At 36.5% G+C, this 19140-nt stretch overlaps 1 protein-coding gene across 1 annotated transcript; it reads left to right on the top strand.

Annotated features, from left to right (window-relative positions):
* Positions 1-2286: 2286 nt before the first annotated feature.
* On the top strand, positions 2287-19120 carry LOC112043711 (pancreatic lipase-related protein 2). The gene is made up of 11 exons (XM_024079234.2): positions 2287-2597; positions 4846-4963; positions 8332-8479; positions 9377-9538; positions 11836-11931; positions 12314-12461; positions 13064-13290; positions 14437-14602; positions 15179-15317; positions 17434-17625; positions 18589-19120. The coding sequence occupies exons 1-11, from the start codon at positions 2507-2509 to the stop codon at positions 18665-18667; spliced, it is 1566 nt and encodes a 521-aa protein (XP_023935002.1). The 5' UTR covers positions 2287-2506; the 3' UTR covers positions 18668-19120.
* The last annotated feature ends 20 nt before the right edge of the window (positions 19121-19140 follow it).

Raw genomic sequence — 19140 nt, 5'->3', positions numbered from 1 at the left:
TATCTAAATATTATAAATGCAAATGTGAGTTTCACGCCTTAACTATCTACCCATCATCATGAAGGAGAAGTCCGAAATTGGGCCCACTCTTCAGAACGATACAGAAATGAAAAATGTATTAACCCAGATAAGCCCAAAACTATTTTGAATTGAATTTGTTTGAACAAAAAGTTGTTTAATTTAGTTCTAATACTTTTAAAATAGATGAGAAAAATATTTAAAAAAATATTTTCCGTAAGGCTTTCCGGGAAATGGCCGTCCTATATAAAGGACAGTGGGCTAATAAAGTTTAAACATCTTGTATTTTTTACTAGTTTACTCCATTTGAATCTTAGACAAAATATTATTGGCCAACAGGGAAAATGAGCTGATTTAATTATTTTCATACCTATCCAGCTTTACAAATGCGTATTTCACTGATTGACTGTTTGTCAGCTGTCTTTGAAAATGCGCGCTGTCTTTGAATGTGAACGTCAATATCATCGAATACGTTTGAATTTCTGATATTAGCTCCTACAGAAAAACTGCAATGAACTTTAAATTATCGTGTAGGTTCATTGATAAAATAAAGTGGGTAGTACGAAAATTATTACAATCGTGTTTGTCCTATTTATCGCCAGCAAGGCTACGTCTAGACTCCTTTATTACAGTAAAGATAAAATCAGCAATAACACTATCTCGATCACCGCGGGTCCGGTACATAATTCCTCTCCAATTATAATTGATCAGACTCGTGCGTCAATCTCATTACAAATAACAGAGCTTCGATAACGCCGTAACCCCGCTTATCGGCTTCCCGGAACGTCTGCGAACTAGAAGCGATGCGGATCTATTAGCCGTTGATACGAGTACGTACTAGAGGTAGTGTCCAGATGGTCTAAGATCCGGCATTAGAAATATATACCCTCATCTATTATTTATCTATATATATATATCTAATATATAAAATTCTCGTGTCGCGGTGTTCGAACTTGAACTCCTCCGAAACGGCTCGACCGATTTTGATGAAATTTTTTGTGCATATTCAGTAGGTCTGAGAATCGGCCAACATCTATTTTTCAAACCCCTAAATCCTAGGATAGGGTAGGGGTATGGTATAGGGATAGGGTAGGGTAGCGGTAGGGTAGGGGTAGGGTAGTGGTAGGGTAGGTTTATGGTATAGGGATAGGGTAGGGGTAGGGTAGTGGTAGGGTAGTTGTAGGGTAGGGTAGGGTAGGGGTAGAGTAGAGGTAGGGTAGGCGTAGGGTAGGGGTAGGGGTAGGAGTATGGTAGTGTAAGGTAGGGATAGGGAAGAAGTGCAAATAAATAAATTAATAAGTCAAAGCGAAGCTTGAGCGAGTCCGCTAGTACCTATATAAATTAATTGATGTTCCTTAGTCTAGCTAAAACTCGAGAACGGCTGAACTGATTTATCTAATCTTGGTCTTGAAATGTTCGAGGAGGTATAGGGAAGGTTTAAAAGGTGAGAAAAATTAGAATAATTGCCGGGAAAGCCATAAAAACAACTATTCCATTTCCCATAAAAACGTTTAACAGTCAAGTAGGGGTAAGGTAGTGGTAGGGTAGGGATAAGGTATTGGTAGGGTAGGGGTAAAGTAGTGTAAAGTAGGAATAGGGAAGAAGTGCACATAAGTCAAACCGAAGCTTGACCATCATCAAATTACCCGATGGACGTTCACTACAGGACACAGACATTTTGTAGGGACTTCCAAACATCACGATCCTGTGCCGCCTGCATCCAGCGATTCCCTGCGACTCGCTTGATGTCTTCAGTCCACCTGGTATCAGGGTCGCCGGAATCACAAATAAATGTTTGATAATATTCAGGTTAACACATTGCAAATACACAGATACATTTTTCATACAAAATCTAGGAGACGACCACTTGAACTAGACCAAAAGCAACTTAGTACTAACTTTACTAAGTTGCTTTTGGTCTAGTTCATTAATCCTGAATCCTGATCAGTAATGAAGCCTGAAATGAGCTTTCATTTCAGGCTTCATTTTTCATTTTAGTAGTCTAATATGTCATTAGACTACTAAATAACTAATGAGGGTAATTATCATTACTCAAATTTTTAAATCTGGCAACCCCACAGCAAGCAAACTTTTCGATTTCAATTGCGTTGGGTATATTATTTTAGTGTACAACTTTTTTAATTTACCAAATAGGGAAGTAGTTTATTAATTAATTTATTAAGTAAAAAAATAATCATTTAATTTTACTACAACAATCAACCTATTTGCAATGTCTCATAGTTTATTTTCCCAAATAAATAACAGATGAGGGTATATATTTCTTAAGTCGGATCTCGTACTAAGTGCATTTGTGAAGTATATAAACAAGATCGTAACAACTCCATTACACATTCAGTGTCCAGACATACAGTTAGCAGGACTTGCGGCTCAAATTACTGATACGAAAAACGATTGATAAAGTACAGTGACATTAGTAGTTTCACATTATTGTTTGGCGAAAGCTGACCGCGAACGCTTGTGTGTGAAAATGTTTAACGGAACCAGTGCTACGTTGATGCTTCAAACTATCATGGTGCTGATGGATCAACAGAATTCTACCACACATTTTCCTAGTTATGGTAAGTTTTTTTTTAAATTTGCTACAAAATCTACCTATAGATATGTGCTTACCCGATAAAAGTGGCTTTGCGATTTCAAAAGGTATTCGATCTGATGTGTTGTACTTATTTGTCTCTATACAGAGTGCTGGGTAGTGTTTCCCATAACTCTGGTCAGTGCCGTGCGCTTCATACAAGCATTAAAGCACTGCATACCCTCCCGGTTTGGTTAAATTGTCTTACTAGTGCATACCCTGATCAACAATTTTATGAACGCCATTGACTCAGGTGTTATATTCTTTACCGAAAATTAATTAAAAATGTTCAAAGAACTTGTGTTCTAAAATAAATATTTTCGGAGTAAATATTGTCTCTTTTGTAAATAAATCTTAAAATATACCTACGTATTGTTATAATTATAACGTAGCTAAATTTTAAAATACGAGGATAGATAAAGGCGTGTTCTACATGCACAGATATAAGAGGTAACTAGATTTATAAAGTGTCAATTCTTTGTATTGAAACCAGCGTACCCAGGGGCGTGGCCTAAATGGCTGTTTAATATTTAGTGAAAAATGAAATATGTCGCCCTTACTTTAGAGTTGAATATTATTTATTTATTTTGTCACAGAACAAAACAAGACTGCTACTACATGCGCGGACACGCTTGCGAAGTTCCGCACACCCGGGTGTACGCGGGCCACGCCCCCATGTTATCTATTGCTATTCTATTGCTAAAAGCGTTGTCTGTTCTGTGGCTACATGGATAAAGTGTTTTTCAGATAGCATGGGTACGGTGACAGTAATGCTTTATGACGTTCATAATATATAGGTACTATAATCGTGCATCGCGGCAAACTTTCAAGAGTGAAACGAACTGTCACTGTACCCATGGTATAATGAAAAACACTATAGTCTGAATTATTTGAACTACTTTGTATGAAAACAAAAAGTTTTATTTTTTAGTTAAAAAGTTTTAGCTATGCAGTTCGGCTCCTATAAGTGGACTCATCAACACCTAGGAAGTAATGGGATATACTCCCCAGCACCCTGTATAGCGATATTATCAATAATACTAAAACGATTTGAATTATGCTGTCATTGATCCTTAGTTAAATTCTCAGTGTAATTTGAAGTATAAACTTCACTGAAAAATATGCATTTTATTTTTAGGGTTGTAGGGATATACATTATACAGGTGTGTGTTACTTTCTTCCTTCTGAAGTACCCTAAGTACCTATCTTTTTGTTTATATTTTAATTTCAACCATTGCTTAGTTTAAATAATGTATCTACCTGTTAGTTTACCTGTTGAGTGTTGGTATCTTGCTTCTGATTTAATTTAATATACCGCTATGTATGACTGTAAAGTCTTTTTTACCTGTAAAGACTGCATGTAAATCCTTTAATTAATCCGAAGTTTAGCGGAAATAAACGTAGGCGTAGGTTTTTTCTATTCATAGGTACGTACGTAACGTATGAATTGAAATAAAAAACATATTTTTTATATTTTAGTAATTCCATTTTATTAACATTCTTTCTTGTCTTGTTATATATCTATAGACGATTTTTAGTTGGAATGTTGTTTAGTTTGTCATTCAAAAACATATAGCATAAACAATAGCTTGGCAACTTCATTCGTAACACTCCCGATGGTACGCAAGGGCTGGGCGCGTGTTGCGATGAATGAAAAACCCACGACTGATGCACCTTAAGTCCCCGCACGTACGTATTGCACCTGCGCAATCTTTCCCTCCGTCGCCCGCATATCACGGGAGTGTCATCAACGAACTTGCCCGACTAATATATTTATTTATTTATTTAAGCCTTTAACAATCTAAATTACATAACTATATACTTAGCATGTAATTTAGATTGTTAAAATTTCATCCCACTACAGGGCAAAGGCCTTCCCCTTCCTCTTCCATTGTGTCCTTTCCATAGCTGATCGGGTCCAGTATGTACCTACAAAGGCAATCAGATCGTCCTTCCAAATACTAATCGGTCTGCCTCTTTTTCTTTTTGCATCCCTTGGGCACGATGTTGTTACACTACTCCAATTGTCATTTGGTCTTCTTGTTATATGTCCTGCCCAGTTTCATTTCAACCGCTTTGTTATTGTATCAATATTTTTAAGTCATCTACTGTGTTTGAAAACAATACGACATCATCCGCAAATCGAAGGTTGGTTAATTTTTGACCATATACTTTAATTCCCAATTTCCCCCACTGAATAATATATTGAATAATATATTTTATTGTTTTTTAAGAGGACGCAGAGATAGAGAGATGCTACCCTCCCTACGGTTGTTTCTCTAAAGCGTATCCCTGGACTGAGCACCGACCTGACAACTACTTCCCGGTCTCGCCGGAAACCTTGGGCGTGCGGTGAGTATCAAAAATTCAAAATTCAAATTTTTTTAATTTCAATTAGGCTTAGTTTACAAGCACTTTTGAAAGGTCAGATATACGTCAAAATTTAATCTAATGGTGGTAATAATAGACGAAAACTTAAAATTAAAGTTACGAAGTTAAAGTTATCTGAAAGATTATATATTTTAAAGACGAAGAGGTCATATCCATTGGATAGCCCAGTGGATATCTGCGTCCGATTCCGGAGAGTGTGGGTTCGAATCCGGTCTGTTGCAAGCACCTCAAACTTTTCAGTTGTGTGCATTTTAAGAATATAAATATCACGCCAGCGTGGTGGAGGTGGCCTAACCTCTCATTCTGAGAGGAGATTCGAGCTCGACCACTGATTATTTCGAAAAAAGGTTAGCCACAATCAAGCACTAACTACGATTCTCTAGTCGATACCTATCATTAATATCTGATAGTGGAGGTAAATTTAACATTGTCACCCTCTAACTCCGCCATCCCGCATGCAGCATGGTGGGTCTAAGCTCTATATCCGGTCTCCTAGAAGGAGGGAGGCCTTGCTCTGTAGTGGACCGTTTAAATACACAGATAACAGTGGCGTAGCGTGCTTTGAAGGGGCCTTGTGTCATAATTAGTTTAGGGGTCCAAAATGAACGATTTCTTACATAAGAAAAAATATACATAAGAAAAAATATACTACTAAAAAATATGACAGTGACTTAATCTATGTAGGTTATTTGAAGAACCTATAAAGTTATTTTTTTTTTTAACTTTTGGACAGATGTGGCCTGGGCAAAAAATATTGCTTGTTTTGACTTTTGTAATTTCTGAAGTGAAACTCTATAGGCAGTTTTTATGTTTTATTTTCCGGAAATCACTAGATGATATTTTAGTAACTTTACCTTCACATGTAAGGTGCCCCTCTAGTTCGGGGGCCGTATCATTGATACGGCTGATATGAAGGTACCTAGCTACGCCCCTGACTGATAATGATAATGTTTTTCTAGGAGGGTGTGTCAATTAAAATTATGATGTCACCAGTATGTTGTGATAGTTTTGTTTATTCTATCCCAGTCAGTCGTAATATTGATAAGAACATTTTAATTAATTGAGATTGCATCACTGAAGTCACATTAATTAACATAATCTACGCGGTGCTTTATGATGATTTCTAAGTAACTATCCTCCTTGCCCTAAATAATTCTTAGTTAGTAAGGTTAATGAGATTGTGTGTTTGTTTATTTGTTTGTTACGCTTTAACTACTCAATCTATTGTCTTGAAAATTTGCATACACATTGAGAAGTATAGTCTCGGTATCTTCTAGAAAAAATATTAATTTCTTCTATTAACATAGGTACTATGCTCATTGCACATTGCACATTGCTGTGTGCTTTCTCTGTGGTTATAACAGAGAAAGCACACACAACAGAGACAAATTGAGTAACTTTCGCCCAGAAATAAAAGTAAAATTCTAAACTCATATGTATATATTTAATCTGAGTTTTTAAGTTTTATATTTAAATATTATCTTATTTATTTTATACAAATGTTTGAAAAGAACAAGGCAATAATATAAAAAAACCCACGCCTAACTAGTAACATTTAGATAAAATTAATTATAGCGTATGATAATGTTTTAAAGTTTATAATTGCCTACATAATACGTATACTTATAACATTTAGGGGCGTAGCTGTGGGGGGGGGGACATAAGCGACACGATTATATCATCCATCCATCCATACTAATATTATAAATTCGAAAGCAAGTCTGTCTGTATATCTGTCTGTTACCTTTTCACGGCTAAACCACTGAACCTATTAAGAATAATATTGATTGGACCTGGGAGCAGAACATAAGCTATTTTTATTAAAGATAAATCCATAGCTAGCTTGCGTGATTTGTCCGCTACTATACAATTGAGCACGCCTTTTAATTGTACGAGTAGATAGCTGCTGAAATTCGTGATCGATTAAACAGCAGCAAAATTGACCTCAAAATATGCTTTAATCTGTGGTTAATGTTGGGCTTGCTCGGTTACCCATTGCTTTTCATACATGGTACTGCTTATGCTTATGCATTCACATCAACCTCTAGAACCTCTAGAAGGGGGGATTTTCTGTCGGCTTCGGGATGGAGTAACATTGGCGTATATAAGATTATTTCCTGGGGTGGGCCTACATATCACTGAACAGAGTCGACATTCAATATAAAAATTTCGGTAGCTATATTTGTAGATACAGACCTCTGAAACGGCTCGACTTATATATTATTTTTTCTTTGTGTCTATGGTAGGTCTCAGAAAAGGTCTTAATTTCAAAATATTTATTACTTATAGGTTTTTCTTCATTATAAGTTGTATTTGTTATTTTAAATGATATTTTCTGTAAAATTATTAGTATTTCGGCGTTTATCGTAGAATTTTAAAGCGGTAGCCCAGTATCTTAGGGTGGGCACTGGACTATTTTAGGGTAGGCTCGGTCCACCCGGCCCACCCGCTATATACGGCTATGTGGAGTAACCCCACACTACGCCACTGCTAACGTTTCTAGATGCCCGGTTCGTTCAAAGTACAAAATGTTAATAATAGTATTTAATACAATTAAGATAAGACTGGGGGGCTCGTCCGTGACATCGATCTATCACCGCGTTGAGTCAAAACAACTCTGTACGAGAAGTTGTACGAGTATTTGTCTCGCAACTGCATTATGACGTCTTATCACTAAACAAACAAGTTGGAATTTCGGTGCTTATCAGTCTTGAAGATCCTGAGGGCACGCCAACCTTTGGACTCTTTAAGGGCTCGTCGTTAATTGGGTTCCAATTATTATCTTTGGAAGCGTATCTAGGTAATATTATAAACATAGGTATATACAGTTTTATTTCATAATTTCAACCCATATTCGGCACACTGCTGAGCTAGAGTCTCCTCTCAGAATGAGAGGGGTTAGGCCAATAATCCACCACGCTGGCCCAATGCGGATTGGCAGACTTTACACACGCAGAGAATTAAGAAAATTCTCTGGTATGCAGGTTTCCTCACGATGTTATTCCTTCACCGTTTGAGACACGTGATATTTAATTTCTTAAAATGCACACAACTGAAACATTGGAGTTGCATGCCCCGGACCGGATTCGAACCCACACCCTTCGGAATCGGAGGTAGAGGTCATATCCACTGGGCTATCACGGCTCTTGGAAGCATATATAGGACTATTATAAATGTAGGTATATACAGTTTATCTTAGATACCTTTAAAAGACATATTCTGTACAGCAATCAAAAGTTTTTCGATAAACATTTAATAAAAATTGAAAATCGTAAGCTATAAACTTTAAAAACAGGAATTTTTAAATAAATATTTAATATTATTTTCAGATACGCCGTTTTTACACGAAGAAATAGAAAAATACCAGTCTTGCTGGAGTCACAGAATGTGGACAAAATTCGAAACGCCAACCTCGATCCAAAAGGGCCTTTCTATTTCATCTCGCACGGATTTTTGGAGGGCGGTCATAAACTTTGGGTTAGTATTAATACATAATCAGTACTTCAGTCGTGTACCTCATATATGAGGGTCGTGACCACCTCCACCCTTGACTTTCAATTTTATTGTGTCATCCTATCGTGTTTTTTCTTCAGCCAACCGGAGAGCATTGCTGTGCATATATTATAGACAATGCTATTCTTTTCTAACACGAGGCGGATATGAGCTGCTATTTCGCAGTGTACAAAATAAGTTCTCAGCGTTATTATTAATTACCTGTGCAGTTGACCTTACTGCAACTTTAAAGTGCACTGTTGATTGACGCAGACAAGGACCTTTAGCAATGAGGCACGTCGATTTTCTTTCTACAAACGCTTCGAATACTAACACCGCGCTTTCTAGTGCGGGGTCGCCATTCCAGCACCTTGGGACTTCAACATCCATTGGCTCTTCAAACTATGTGCTCCGCCCATTGCCACTTCAGCTTCGCGACTCGTTGAGCTATGTCGGTGACTTTGGTTCTTCTGCGGATCTCCTCATTTCTGATTCGATTACGCAGAGATACTCCGAGCAGAGTTCTTTCCGCTGTGTGACTCTGAGCCTTCTTATGAGGCCCATAGTTAGCGACCAAGTCTCGGAACCATAGGTCATCACTGACAACACGCACTGTTCGAAGACTTTTGTCTTCAGGCACTGAGGAATTTCGGACGAAAAGATGTCGCGAAGTTTCCCGAATGCAGCCCAGCCGAGTTGTATTCGACGGTTCACCTCTTTCTCGAAATTGGACCTACCTTACCTACCTACTCCGAGCAGAGATACTCCGAGCAGAGCTCGTTCTATCGCCCGCTGTGTGACTCTGAGCCTTCTTATGAGGCCCATAGTTACTTATATTCGCTAACATTTATAATATTCTTTCTATAATGAATCTCGTTATAGATTCAAAACCTGGCGGAAGCGCTTCTCAACCATGCAGGCAACGATGGCTCCACGGTGACGGTGGTAGACTGGCGCCGAGGGTCACAGCCGCCGTATGGGCAAGCTGTCGCCAATATCAGGCTCGTTGGTGTTATGACTGCGCATCTGATGAAGAATATATACGTGAGCTCATTTATTAACTATTAATCAAATACAAATCAACCACCATAACGCTTGAACCAACGGTTTTATTTTTAATTTTATTTTTAACTAGCGGACGCCCGCGACTTCATCCGCGTAAAAATTGATGTAAACTTCTTTACCTCTACCTTACCCTGCTCGTAAACCTACCCAACCCTACCCTACCCTTCCCCTACCTTACTCCTACCCTACCGCTAACGCTAACCCTACCCTCCCCCCACCTTACCCCTACCCTAACCCTACCCGTAACCTATCCACACCCTATGCTACCATACCCCTACCCTACCCCTACCCTACCCCTACCCTACCCCTACCTTACCCCTACCCTAACACTACCCTACCCGTACCCTACCCTACCTTACCCTACCCTACCCCTATCCTACTCCTCCCCTACCCTATACGTTCCATATCCTTCCCCTAACTCTACCTTGCCTCTACCCTACACTACCCCTTCCTTATCCGTACCCTACCCTACCCTACCCTACACTTTCCCTAAATTACCCCTACCCTACCTCTATCCTACCCCTTCCCTACTCCTATCCTATCCCTACCCTCAGCAAAATTGGTCCAGCCTTTTGTGCGTGGTGCAATGACCAAAAGACTATAATTTCCCAAGTGACTTCTAAGCTAATACTATAAAGAGGTAAAGTTTGTGTGGTTGTCGGGGGTAATCTCTGGATCTACTGGACCGATTTGGAAAATTCTTTTACCAATAGAAAGCTACATTATTTGCGAGTGCATTGGCTATGTTTGGTCCTCATATTCACACGGGAACGGGAACCACGTAATTGAAACCGCGGGGCGTCATATAGCGGCATTTCTGCGACTTTCAGAAATTTTGTATTATCTCCGAAACTATATAACTAATTAACATACTGTAAAGGGCAAATCTTATCTCTATAATATCCTTGTGATTATTAAATAATTTATTTTGATAAGGATTTAAGTTTAGTTGTGTAAATAATGACGTAAACCTTAATTTAAAATTTAAATAATTTATTAAAGTACTAAAGGTACTATATCTGCTAAAATATAAAAGATAGATATATGGTGTCGCGGACTTTTTTGTAGAACTTTTAAAGGTTCAAAAGCCTCCATACATTTATTTCAGTTATACGCAATGGTTGAGGCAGCGCATGCGAATAAGTAAGTTTTACGGTCCGACCTGTAAGAGAAAACCCGCGATATCTCAGTAGTTATATATGATAGAAATATAAAATAGCCTATAGCACTCCCCGATAACGTAGCATTCTACTGGTGAAAGAATTTTTAAAATCGGACCAGTAGTTCCGAAGATTACCCCATTTCAAAAAATTGTTACAAACTTACAAACTTTACCTCTTTATAATATTAGTATAGATAACACTTAACAATTATTGAATATATCTATACTCTCGCCAAACTGTACAGGCAGTTTGTTAGCGAGTTGACGCTCACTATTCTAATGATTATGTAAAATTAATTACTAAATCTAATTTTAATAAGATACTTAAAACAGGTAACCTAAGAATTTAATGTTATAAAATGAAAAAAAAAATTTACAAAATGACGAAAAAAAATTAATTTAATAAAGAAAGACAATTTCTATAAAGTAAATCAGTCAGTGATGGGGCCCCAAGGAAAACTTTCTTTAATTCATTCTTGATGACTCCTTCATTGATCTTTCTTTCTTTTTTGAACCACTCAATTTTATTAAGAGAGAGGTTCAAAAGAGAGTCGTTACAAATATACGTGTGTTGTTAGCTCCTAAATTGATGGAACTATTGGATGTGTTTTAATCTCAGACTAATGACATAAGGACTTGCCTCGCTAGAAGTTCTTTATGTGATAAAGTATGTATGTATAAGATCAACGAACTAATGCGATTATAAAAACTTTATGTCTATATAATCGATGTTTCATAATTGTTTTGTCGGTTAAAGAGCTCCGTAAAAATACCTTTTTGTGCAGTTGAATGGTGTAAAAATATACCTAATCTAAGCTCTTTTTCTCAAAAAATTACAGACAAGTTTGTTTGTGAATTTGGGTGCAACCTAATAAATGATTATTTTTTTAAGCTTTTAAGGCACCATAGGAAATATGTAACAATAACACGATTTGAATTTCAGTTGCATACAAATTGTTATTGTGATAACTCATAACTTTAGGGGGTGGAATTCTATTCTTGTTTTTGATTGTAATATATGCATTTAGTGAAATGAAGATATTCACAAGAAGAAGTATATTATACACAGAAGAAGTATATTACTAGTTTTTACTTTTATTAACTCTGCTTACAGGACGTGTTGGGTTTATCAAATATGGACAATTTTCACTACATCGGCCATTCCTTAGGAGCACATTTAGGAGGATATTGTGGGCATGCTCTACAAAAGGTAAAACAACATTTATAACAACTTTACTTCGTTGTACAAATTAGTATCAAGTTAACACACAATGGTAATTTAATTAATATCACATCATACCACTACAAACTCAGAGTTTCGTTAAAAAAGCGTCTTGAATAAAGAATATTTCAGACTGTCGTAAAAGGTGTATCCTACACCTCATATTTTTATGATAGTCCAAAATCCCAAAATATTCGTCATTCATCAAGTTTTCATCACTACAGAATATATACATAATACTCGTAGTGCACAGCCAACTATTATTTATTCTATGGAATTACGAAAAGTCATAAATAAAAATAGGCTTGTTAACTTGCAAAGTCTTACCGCAAGGTAGTCTGTTTCTGATCAATTTTCCCTTTTGTTTCAGAATTTCAATCTGAAGTTGGGTAGAATAACCGGGTTGGACCCTGCGGCACCATACTTTAGTAATACCGTCACTTTGGTGCGTTTGGACAGATCTGACGCACAGTTCGTTGATATCATTCACAGCAATGCTATGCCACTATATTTCTCAGGTAAATTTATATATTTTTTGGCCCAATGCTAAAGTCGGCCAATTTAATGTTTAGGACTTTGGTTTCTTTTACATACTCGTACACTAACTGTAAAATTATAAATTAACTATTATATATTTGAATTTGATGATATTGTATTATTGAGAATGGGGATGATGTCTAGGTCTGAATATATTGATTTTTATGATACATTCGGTTAAATAAGGTCAATGTTAACTAATTTATACATAAAAAGCAAAGATTGACTGGATAATTGCAAAATAAATAAGATTATAAATTTTCAAAATCTTTTAACGTAATTAAATGAAAATTCACACAGTTTTAGCTTAAATGTGACTATTTTCAATATTTGAACTATAAACTTATACTCACAAATAACAAAGATTTTAGTGTAATTTTGTTCGATCGCCTATACAAATCTAACGATCATTATGTATGGGGCGTTTGTCAGGGATCCGCGGATCTGACCCTTTAAATCCCTGTAGCTCCGAAAGTAATGAACGCAGATACCCTGGTACTTTTACAAAATTGCTTTACTATTAGCATACTCCTAATTTATATACAAGATAAAAAAAACTGTCATTATCCCTATTGTTTCCCAGGTTTCGGTATATCAGAGCCGATCGGCCACGTGGACTTCTATCCCAACGGTGGGTCGACCCAGCCGGGCTGTAAGAATGGTGGGCAGGGTTACCAGGGCATGGACAGCGACATGTACAGGAAGGTGGTGCAGTTCGTGAGCTGCAACCACGAGCGCAGCTACGAGTTCTTCACCGAGAGCGTCGCGCCCACCTGCCCGTTTATGGCTGTGCAGTGTAAATCTTATGAGGTGGGTAAGACTCTGTTTTCTTTACTTATAAGTATATTTATTTATTTATTATACACCGTGCTAGTTCACCTTCTTAAGTCGCCCCGACATTTTATTGGTCCAATACAAGAAACCCCTTAACAATATTAAAAATTGTTTTTAAAATCCTCTCATCAAAACCTTTCATTTGATGTATCACACGATGAAGTATATAAAAGTTTTTTTTTTTCAAATCTTCATGTTACCCCCTATAAGTGCCCCCAATTTTCAAATATTACGTATTCACGGTACATTTCTGTATTTAGGTCACAAGAATTGGTATGTGTACCAAATTTCAACTGGTCCAGTACATTCGGAGAAAACAGATAGACATTAAAATGTGCGCGAGTGATATTATAAGGGTTCCGTTTTTGTACTACGTACGTTCGGAACCCTAAAAATGACCTCAAGCTAATTCACATGCTAGCGAAAAAAAAATATATATATGAATAAATTTAGTTTCGTAAGTGAAGTCATTGAACTTTGACCTAGTTTAGGCAAAAGTGAATAATAACCTCAAACCCTTTCGCAAAATCCGTTCTTGGTGCACGTTTACCTACCATAAACTACCTCTCTGTCAAATTTGATTTTTGTACGTCAGGCGGTTCTACGTTTCGTGATGACCATTGACAGGGAGGTAGTTTATACTTGTAGTTAGTAGACGTCCGGTTTAAGGTTTAAGGGCAGACGAAGTCTCAAGCTAATCTTCTACTATATAAAAAAGTAGGGTAGGGGTAGGGTAGAGGTAGTTGAAAGTTTACGTCGAGTTTCACGCGGACGAAGTCGCGGGCGTCCGCTAGTCTATTATATAAAAATAAGTCGGGTTTTCCTTCCTGACGTTATAACTCCAGAACGCACGAACCGATTTTCACGGTTTTGCATTCGTTGGAAAGGTCTCGGGCTCCGGGAGGTTTATAGCAAAGAAAATTCAGGAAAATTTTCAACGTAGGGTAAGATAGGGTAGGGGTAGGGTAGAGGTAGTTGAAAGTTTACATAGAGTTTCACGCGGACGAAGTCGCGGGCGTCCGCTAGTCTATTATAGAAACGTAGATGGGTACAGAAAATAGCTTATTATTATTAATTATTGAAATAACTTTTGTATAATAAAACAAATATTTTGATTTTCAGGCATTTTTAGAAGGAGACTGCACAACCTGCAGCAACAAACACCTGTGCGTACCGATGGGGCTACACTCGCGCGACATGTACCGCCGGCTGCAGGCGAGCGACATGGTGGACACCAACTCCAACATCGCACTCTATGCTATGACCGGCAGCTCAAAGCCGTTTTGTAGTAAGTAACTTTACGATTTCACAGTTTTGTTTCAATGATTAGGAGTAGCCGACGCTACGCGGTTTCACCACCGTAGTTCCTGTTCTCGTGAGAAAATATAGCCTATAACACTCACAAATAACGTGGCTAATGTAGTGGTAAAAAATATTTCAAAATCGGTCTAGTAGACCCAGAGTTACCCTTACAACACCACAAAGGGAATTAGCCATCTCCGGCCCAGACCTACCCTTCACCCCAAAACCGCAGCATCCTCAGGAAATGTGACTCTACAGCGTAATCTCTCTATAACTTGCTTAGAGACCTTGAAAACTCTAGAACGTCAGCAAGTTCTATACTAGAATGGGTGTCCAAAGCTGTTCTAATAGGATCTTACCAAATTTGGCTAGACAGGGAGAACAACACGAGCGGAGGGGAGTGTTATGCGATTGTTAAGGAGTTCCTTAACCCTACATCCTGTAGTCACAAGTTCAGGACTCTGCTCGACGTTTTTCACCACGCAATGGACCCGGCACATGCACGGTCATTCCATGGAATGGTAAAATATTTGTCTCTTTAATTTTTACTTGTTTTCCATAGGGGTCCATTACGAAGTGACGTTGAAAGTGTCCAACTCGACGGAAAGCATTCTCCACGGGCCGGACGTGGGGCGCATATCTATAACTCTCGTCGACAGGAACAACAACAAGAGCGACCATAAGTTGATGAACGAGGAACAGTAAGTATTTGTCATTCTTCTTCATTTATTTATTTATTCATTCATTCATCCATTTCATTCATTATTCACTCATTTATATATATTTATTCATTCATTCAAAAAAAAAATAATTTTTATTTAATTTTACTCATTTTTTAAAAAAAAAATTTAAATAAGAACTTTAAAATTTTAGAATTATAAGTGGAGAGAGAATTACATATTTATGAAATGAAGAATGATTATGAGAGAATAACAATTATACATTTTACAAATTATGAATAAAAATTACAATTATAACAGTATGACTTAATTAATTAATTATACATTGGTAAAATAATGGTGCGGGTTGGTTGCCGCTATTCACGATAATAGTAGTTATTAAGAGCGTCATAAGGCAACTGTCATTATTTATTTCTTATCCCAAATAAATAACAAATGAGGTTTAATATTCCATATATGACGGCCTCCGTGGCGCAGTGGTATGCGCGGTGGATTTTACAAAACGGAGGTCCTGGGTTCGATTCCGGCTGGGCTATTGAGATTTTCTTAATTGGTCCGGGTCTGGCTGGTGGAAGGCTTCGGCCGTGGCTAGTTACCACCCAACCGGCAAAAACGTACCGCCAAGCGATTTAGCGTTCCAGTACGATGTCGTGTAGAAACCGAAAAAGGGGTGTGGATTTTCATCCTCCTCCTAACAAGTTACCCCGCTTTTATCTTAGACTACATCATCACTTACCATCAGGTGACATTGTAGTCAAGGGCTAACTTGTAAAGAATAAAAAAAAATATTCCGGATATTAGACCAGAACGGATTTTTCGGCAGAGCCTGATTAAGGAGGGTGGACGAAGTCGCGGGTGTTCACCTCTAAGCAATGAATACATTCAATAATAATTTCTACTACACGTCATTGTGATAACTCCAAAAGTAACTGTTATGTAATGAACAATACGATAATTAAAAACAATAATTGTACACGGAACTACATTATCATTGTTATTAAAACAATATTGCATTGTTATCTTTTTTTTTAATTTGTGATAGAGATATGAAATTAATAATGCGTGTATTGACGTATTTTTTAATATGAAAAAAAAAAACAAATGTGTGTCAGTGATTATTTCAAGATAGCAACAACAAACACGCAATTTTAAATACAATTAATTTCTGTCGATATATCCGGGTTCATTATCGGAATAGTTAACGACTTTTACAAAATTAAAAAAAAAAAATCGCTTAATCTGTAGGTAAGTCTGTAAGTATTGTATAAGATTTTATTCGTAAATAGAACCATCATAGGTTAGACCCTGATTCTTTGATATAAATAAAAACTTGAAATTGGAATGAAATGCAGCGTTCTTGTCTGTGGAATGCGTAAATTTTTTTTATTTGAGTTTTATTGAGTTGCGAATTCAAAGAGCGAGATTTGAAGACAGGCTGTACGGTACCTTTGCCTTTTCCTCATATTGTGAAAGAATAAAAAAAATAAATTAAAAAGCAAGAAGTTAAAAAAAACAATCGGCGTGAATAATTCACCTTGATTATTAAAATTCATTGTGAATTTGTGACCGTAACTTTCTTAATTTGCTACATTAATTGTTATTGTTGTCTATGTAGTGAGAATGAACTATTATCTCCCACGTTTAACTCACATAGTCATTATTCATCTTCACAGTAGTCGGAAATTATGTTACCGGGTAAGAAGCAAAACATCTCTTAATATCCAAAATAGTAGACTTTTGTACATTTAATTTTTAATTAAAATAAATCATTGAATACTGTACTGAATTATTTTATTTTCTCGCAATCGTAGTGAAAAGCAGTGAAAAGTGTGTAACACGCAGGGCTCAACCCATTATAAACTCGGTTTCTATTATATAGGATATCTATCAACTATAAACTACCTTCCTGTTAAATTTCAAGTTTGTAGCATGAAAGATGAAGGACTTGCTTTCAAACTTGCGAGAACCTTTGGACCTCTTTAATCTGGCCCTATCGCAAAATCCGTTCTTAGCGAATAATTATTAACTACCTCTCTGCCAAATTTCATGTTTGTATGTCAAGCGGTACTCGAGATTCCGTGATGACCTTTCGCATTTATATATTAAGATATACCATAATTTTTATTTGTATTTACAGGAAATACTATAGGCCAGGAGACATCGAGACCAAGTTGCTCGCCTTTAAAGATACCGGACACCCTCCTATTTCGGTCATAGTAGAGTGGAAGTATGAAGCGAGTCTTCTCAACCCGATGACCTGGCGCTTATTGCAATCGTCCAGTGTTTACGTCGAGTACTTGAAGATATCGTCCCTGGAGTATAACACTGAGTTAGTATTTTACATTTTAACACGCGTATAGTAGGAGAAGTATTTATTTAAATATACGTAGCCTTATTTAACACCTATTTCAATGTATATTTTTTTCAAAAATATGTTATTTAACATAAAAATATTTTCAAATTCGCACGTAAACTGCTGGTCGTAGGACTTTCAGCTGTCACATTTTAATCAGAGAGCCTAGTGGTAGTTTGATACTGTTACTATCGCTTTAACGTAAACGTGAATTTTTAAGGAATTGAACACCAACTTGTGTTACTATCGCGTTAATGTAAACGCGATAGTAACAGTATGAAAACATTGGAAACTCCCACTAGGCACACTTTTACCTTTGATGAGTGTTGCTTTAAATGTAATAAAATAATATCACAGCTGACACATGTCACTTGTATAACTGTTTCGGTTCTTGTTAGCCAATTTTAATTTGCAAAATTAAAATATTTACAATTTATGTCAATGTAAAAAATAATTGAACTATAATAAGCTTTCATATTTTATCGTTACAACCAAAGATTTTCTAATATAGACATGTAACATGCCTAGAAAATCACCAGAAAAAGTGATCCGAGTCTACTCCACTGAGCGCACACATGTATACAATTTTGTGTTTACTTACATTATATTTTATAGTTTTTACACTTCCTACACACAACTCGACATTGTAGATAACATTTAGGTATTATTTGTTTTAATAACTTTCGTTGTACCATCTATGACGATTAAGAAAATTAGCCACTTTTGTCCGTCTTAGTTTCGACGCACAAATGATCTTATAGTATAAAATCTTTGGCTACAAATGTCAATAGTTGTCTCTATCATAAAATAAATCTTACTTTGTTCCACAGTTATACTCTAATTTAAAAAAACCCTGTTATCCAACAGTTTCATATTATTGCAACGAATGGGAATAGGACCATTTATTTATGTGAAAATTAATATTTATATTTGTTTCAGTATCACAGTGTGCCCGAAATTCAAGAAACCGGTCGTCACGAAACTGAAAACTATAATGAAAACAAAGTACTGTACATAATGATGCTCCAAGAATTGTGAAAAAATTTAACAATGCGAAGAATTTTCTTTTAACAGGAGAATTCAAAGTATTCCAAAAGTATTGTTATTTAAGATCACACTAATATTATAGCTGAAGTTTGTGTGTGTGTGTGTGTAAGTATGTTTGTTCCTCGTTAAAGCTGCGGCTACTGAAGCGATTTGGCTGAAAATTTGAATGGAAAAAGGTTTTACTCTGGGTTAACACATAGGCTACTTTTCATCCCGGAAAAATCCATGGCTCCCGCGGGATTTGTGAAAAACTGAAACGGGGATTAAGTCGCGGACGTCCGCTAGTTTATAATAAATGTGTTTCTGTTAATAATAAAATAATGATTAACGTTAAATGTTATTTAAATGAATTTGTATGTAAAAAGCTACAGTTGTGTAAATAGTTATTAAATTATACTAAATAAATATTAAAAATAGAACTGTGTGTTGTGTTTTAATGTTCTT

Source organism: Bicyclus anynana, chromosome 7 (assembly GCF_947172395.1).
Source record: "Bicyclus anynana chromosome 7, ilBicAnyn1.1, whole genome shotgun sequence".
NCBI lineage: Eukaryota > Metazoa > Arthropoda > Insecta > Lepidoptera > Nymphalidae > Bicyclus > Bicyclus anynana.
This window is presented reverse-complemented; position numbering and strand designations above follow the sequence as displayed.